This window comes from Nothobranchius furzeri, unplaced genomic scaffold (genome assembly GCF_043380555.1).
Source record: "Nothobranchius furzeri strain GRZ-AD unplaced genomic scaffold, NfurGRZ-RIMD1 Scf090, whole genome shotgun sequence".
NCBI lineage: Eukaryota > Metazoa > Chordata > Actinopteri > Cyprinodontiformes > Nothobranchiidae > Nothobranchius > Nothobranchius furzeri.
Window position 1 is genome coordinate 63121 of NW_027223106.1, and position 6023 is coordinate 69143.

The 6023-nt window shown below is 42.2% G+C and overlaps 1 protein-coding gene across 2 annotated transcripts; it reads right to left on the reverse strand.

Annotated features, from left to right (window-relative positions):
• Window positions 1–5284, reverse strand: LOC139065127 (uncharacterized). Of its 2 annotated transcripts, XM_070547883.1 has the most exons (3): window positions 4747–5284; window positions 2844–2963; window positions 1–2761 (listed from the first exon to the last, which is right to left on the reverse strand). In XM_070547883.1, exon 3 carries the CDS (start codon window positions 2179–2181, stop codon window positions 511–513), a length of 1671 nt encoding a protein of 556 aa, XP_070403984.1. In that variant the 5' UTR covers window positions 2182–2761; window positions 2844–2963; window positions 4747–5284; the 3' UTR covers window positions 1–510. The 2 variants fall into 2 exon arrangements, with proteins under 2 accessions (XP_070403984.1, XP_070403983.1); XM_070547882.1 differs by having other exon boundaries at window positions 2844–5284.
• Between the last annotated feature and the right edge of the window lie 739 nt (window positions 5285–6023).

Below are 6023 nucleotides of genomic sequence, written 5' to 3' on the forward strand. Positions count from 1 at the left end.
ATATTGGGATCCTGTAAGAAGGAAACCAGTTGTTCAGATACCACTTTCTCTAAGACTTTGGACAGGAAAGGGAGTTTTGATATCGGTCTAAAATTTTTAGGATCTGTTGGATCCAGATTAGATTTTTTGAGTAGGGGTTCCACAAAAGCATGTTTAAAACAGCTAGGGAAAACGCCAGAAGAAAGGGACAGGTTAAACATTCTGGTAACCCAGGGACCAATGGCATCAAATACTTTTGAAAGGAGTTTACAAGGTAAGACATCAGCCAGGCAAAAAGAGGGCTTCATTGTGGTTACCAAAGCTAAAATATCATCCTGTGTTACAGGTGAGAAAGAGGACCATGCGTGCGCAGGGAGTTCATCAATATCATCATTACATGACTGAAAAGATGGGAGTTTGTCTTTGATATTTTGAATTTTATCAACAAAGTAATTAAGGAATTTGTTTGCATCTGCTTTGTTGAAAACAGGTGTAAGAGGCGCAGCAGGAGCCACAATAGAGCTAATAGTGTCAAATAAAACTTGTGGTTTTTTTCTTGTTTTGGATAATCAGTTTGCGGAAGTATTCAGACCTGGATTTTTTTATCAGCTCATTTAGAGAAAGCATAAGGTCCTTAAGGTACAGCCTATGGACCTCGAGTTTAGTGGACTTCCACAGGCGTTCCGTTTTCCTGCACAGTCTTTTCAAGTTCTGAATGCTGTCATTTATCCAAGGAGAAAATGGTTTCCGAGTTACCCTGTTAGATTTAAAAGGAGCAACCACATCCAAAATGGATTTACAGCGACTATTTAGGCTGTGAATAAGGCTGTCCACATCCTGAGATTCCAAAAACAAATTGGAGTCAAACATCTCAATGAATCTAGCTGCTGTATTCTCTGAAATAATGCGCCTTTGTGGGATGACCACAGAAGGCGTAGACTCAAGATTAAAGTGTAAATCAAATAAAACACAGCTATGGTCACTCATGTGGACATCCTTCACACAAAGATTGGAAATATTCAGATCAAGGGAAAACACAAGGTCTAGAGTATGGCCTTTTTGATGGGTGGGGCCAGAGACATGCTGCTCAAAATTGAAAGATTCAGTCATTGTTAAAAGTTCCACTGCTGGGCCAGAAGTGCTGTCATCAATATGAATATTAAAATCTCCCAGAATTAAAACATTTTCCAGCTTTATGATAGAAGATAAAAAATCACTAAAATCCTTAAGAAAAGCTGTGGCTGGTCCAGGTGGGCGATAAATCAGCACACAGTAAAATGGAATAGATGAACCAATCTTGATTGTCTGTGATTCAAAAGAAGTAAAAGCTTGAGTGTTTAACACTTTGCAGATAAAAGTCTCCTTAAAAACAACTGCAAGACCTCCTCCGCGGCGGGAGGGGCGGGGCATCCCAAAAACAGCGCAGCCAGCGGGGCAGAGTTCGTTGAGATGAATATATTCACCTTCTCTCTGCCATGTCTCAGTAAAGAACATAAAATCCAGAGTTTGACTGGAGAAAAGTTCATTCAAAGAGAATGATTTATTCGCAATAGAGCGAGCATTAAACAGGCCAAACCGGCAGGAGAGAGCTGTCAAAGGCTTAGGAGCTGAATTCAGCAGGATCGGTCGTAAGCAGGAGACGCGATCACGTGATCTCCAGCGTACCCGGGAAAGCATCAGCTGATCCACCGGTGTAAACACAGGGCTGCAAGGTAACAGCACATCCAAGTCAGAAAACCAACTCCGCACCGGGTGCAGGACACCAGGCGCGACGATCCGGAAGGATGACGGGGGGAGCGTCCCGCCGCCACAGCGCCGCTCGACACAAGGGATCCTCCGCAAACACCTGGACGGGCGATCCGGAGCTGCGACTCCCAAAGAAGCCAGCCTCTGCTTGACTTGAACACCAGACCTGCATCCCCGCTTCCTCGATCTCCTCTTTCTGCCTGGGGCGCGGCACACCAGCTGGTACTCAGGTGAGTCGGGTGAACAAACAAACGGAGGCGGAAATGTTTGTTGGAACTTGCGCTGTTCATAAAAGAGGAACTCCATAGACTCTTTTATACAAAGAAGAGAACCACGATCGTAACTCCGTACAGCAGAAACAAAGCCACATGAAAATTGGGCTGAAATGACCGCGTATATTGTGAACACAATCAAAAATAGGAGTCGAGCAGTGGCATGGCCGAACACAGGCGCCATCTTGCTCGCTTAGCAAATATATATATTCACCAGTCAGCAGTGGCGGATCTAGGATTTTTCTGAGGGTGGGGCCATCAAGGGGCCACAATATTTATAGAGGGGCCACGAACAGTCCAACATACTTGCATACTATTCCCAGTTTTGTATGGTAGATACAGTTTACCCCAACACCATGTTGAAAAACATCAATGCAATTGTACATCAATTTTTACTGTACATTGACAAAATACAACCACACACAGCATTTGAGAAATTTTAGCATTCAATTTATTTTGCAAAGCCACAAATATCAGGTTAAAATATGTTTGTGTGTGGAAAAAACACCAGAAGAATATCACAGGACCCTCTGCTCTTGACTGGGAAATGTCTGGTGGGAAGTCAATTAAATAAGTCTGAGTCAGTTGCTTATATCTCTCAACCTTTAACATTCATGGCATTCAGAATCTGCAAGTGACTGACTGCAAAATTCAATTAAATTTAAAGAGCCTTTACAAAATGAGAAGCACACCACCAGGTCCTACTGGAACAGAACACCGTTCTGATGTCTGCGCAGGATTCTGTGCATCACACTGGAAGATGTCTGAAAACAGCAAATGAGAAATTATCTAACATAAGCCAAATACATACACAAGCATTTATTACTTTCAAAGATCAATGTTTACCATTTGATCCTGCAGGATTAGCATTGATTGGTGACTCTGGTGGCCCAGCAGGATGGAAGGTTGAGTCATTAACTTCACTCTGGTTGTCTAAATTGGAGAGAGTCTTGTCCCAGTTTGCAGCTAAAATACAAATATATGTCAAACTCCAGCTAAATCCAGCCAAAACTTTGTTTTCTATGAGACCACATTTTTATTTATTTGAAATTGAAGACTTGAAAGATTGGACTATAAAGATGAGATGTGGTAGATGTAGACAAAGAAACCAATACAATTTAAATCCATTATGTTAATGTTATAGTAAACCACATCACCATGAAGCGGAAGAATTCAGTAAACATATGTGCCATTAGTACAAGATAACATCATTTAACAAATTTGAGATAATGGTGATTTTTTTTATTTTTACCTAGAATAATGGCAGGAAAAGTTGGACTAACAAAGGAATATCCAAAACACAAAATCTCTTTGGAAAACTTAACCTTGACCTTACTTAATCAACCAATTAGAAAATTCAGTGTTTCAAACAAGGACTTTTCCCACACATTTTACAATACATCAAAATGTCACAATTTAGGGAAACCTTGAAGGAATTGTGGGAAAGGAAACTTAACTGCAACATTACTGATGATGAATGGAAAGATGCTTTGAGAAACGTAAAATCATTTACTAAAGGGAAGCAACTTTGCCACTAATGATTTGTCACGATTAACAACTTCTATCAATTTAAACAATAATCCTTTATTTTTGGTGCTTGGAATAACTGACCCAATTATTACTGATAAATATAAAAAGCTCAATGCAAATTTTCTGTGCAAGAAAATGACTCCACATTAACTGGATCAGCTCCAAGATAAAATGGGAATGGGTTATCCTCAATTATAAGCAGAACACAATGGGCAGCATTAGGTCGTTTATAAGTGGTCAGTCCGTCCTGCTGGATAATGTGGTGCAATCATGATCTTTTTACAAAAGATTATGCGATGGCGGTGAAAAGGGAGCTTGGGGGCGGTCTCTGCGCTGCCACGGACTTCAGTTTATCTTGGACATAACTTGCTTTTTATTGCGATCAAAGCCACACTCATTAAACTTTTTTAACAAGCCGCTCCAGAAGGTGTCTGTCCCCGTGCAGTCTCTGGTGATCTGAGCTTCAACTCTTACGGAGAGGCTCCCCGGCCATCATCTCAGCTGATTCTGTTTAGAAAAGCCAAACTTACGGCCCATGTTTACTTTCATTTTTAATATAGTTGCCGGCCGGAGCTCGGCAGTAACTGCCCACGTGATCATGATACCCCCTTCTGTTGCGCCAAGTTGTAATATGCATTCACAAGTCCGGCGTTGCGGTGATATTAGTATCAACCGTGGCAGCACAAATGCCACAAAATTCCCGCAACACCATGCCGCCACGGCGCGTTTATATTACACGTACGCTGTATATGTACAGTCTATGTGATTTCCCAGCATGGTATGTCCTACAAGAGGCTGTCTCTCGTGTTTATCTGACATGACTGTTGCACAATAAAGATTATATTCTTTCTGACCTGATAAAGGGGGAATGGAGGTCCCTTGCCCTGTTCCAGCCTCTGGTCTACAGCCTCCTGCGGCTCTCTCTCTGATATCTCCATGCTCGTTCTCACCAACTGACACACTCACTCTCTTGGGAAAAAACTGCAGAATTCCCGCCTGTATCTGACCCTTTCTTTTCATGTTCTCTATCAGACAGTGCCAACTATTAACACACGAAATGCAGATTACAAAAGAAGTACATGGATTAGCAAGGGCTAACGTTTTTTCACAAGCCCTTTTTAACATTACCTTTAACTAATGTCGGCATTGCTTTCCATTGGACTTATTGTCAGACTTGACTTACATGGCAACTGTGAGTAAACAGTGATTCGTGACTTACCAACAAACTCCTCATAACGTGGACTCTCATCAGATCCGATGTCGGTTGAAAAGTTCTCCCTTCTTGGAACCTTTCAAATCTTCTTCTGTTGGATTTCACACACTATTTTGCTCCTTAGCGCCACACGGCCACTAGTGTTTGGACTCGGAATTGCATCCACCTATAATCTCATCACCGCACAAAGGACAGATGAGTGACAGGACAGGGGCACTACAGGGGCCAATCATATTTCAGCAGGGGCCAGTGCCCCTGTGGCCCCGCCCCTAGAACCGCCAATGCCAGTCAGCCACCAGTTCCCGGCCGGATTATTGAAACCTTTGTGCCAGTAAATTCTCCAGCCATCCACCCTGCCTGACCTCTGCCTCCGGACCTCGTTTTTGCTCCTGACCCCTGCCTTGTACTCTGCCTGCCTCCACGACCTTCGCCTGTCCTCAGCCTTGCCTCTTGCCTGTTCCCCGTATCTGCATGTCCGATCTGGTTTTGACCCTCGCCTCCTCTCCGACTCTGTCTCCAGCCTCGCCCAACTCCGGTAACTCTGCATCCTAATGAAGACTTTTTATTTTACTCTCATTGTGTTTGGCGTCTTCAGGTCTTCCGAGTTCTGTTCGTGACAGTATGTGTTCAATATTTGTGCAATTCCAGACTTACATGTCTGTGTCCCTTACAGCATGCTGCATAGTTCTAGAACCCAAGTTTTTTTATTTTTATTTGTAGTTTTTAGTGGTCGAAGGTTACAATAATAGCTTACTGCCTATTTGTTATGATTTCTCTTCAAAAATCTGGAGGTATGAAAACTACTTGACTCATGAGTCAACTTGTTTATGAATTCTTTTTAAATCAAAAACCACCCCAGAGTTGTTACATGCACTGAAGGAAGATACATTATTAATCATAGCAGAAAGTGATTGTTAGAATAGAATAGAATAGAATAGAATAGAACAGAGTTTATTGATCCCACGGTGGGGAAACTCACTTGTTACAGCAGCACCAGCACTCACCAGAATCATTTGAAGAGAAATAATAACAAATAGGCAGTAAGCTATTATTGTAACCTTCGACCACTAAAAACTACAAATAAAAAAAAAACTTGGGTTCCAGAACTATGCAGCATGCTGTAAGGGACACAGACATACCACGTAAATCTGGTATTGCACAAATACTGAACACATACTGAATACTGCATTGGTGTTATTGTGTACCAGGATCATGCCAGTACAGCTTAAACTGAGGAGTTCTACACTCTTACTGCAGAGGGGATGAAAGACCTACGGTAGCGT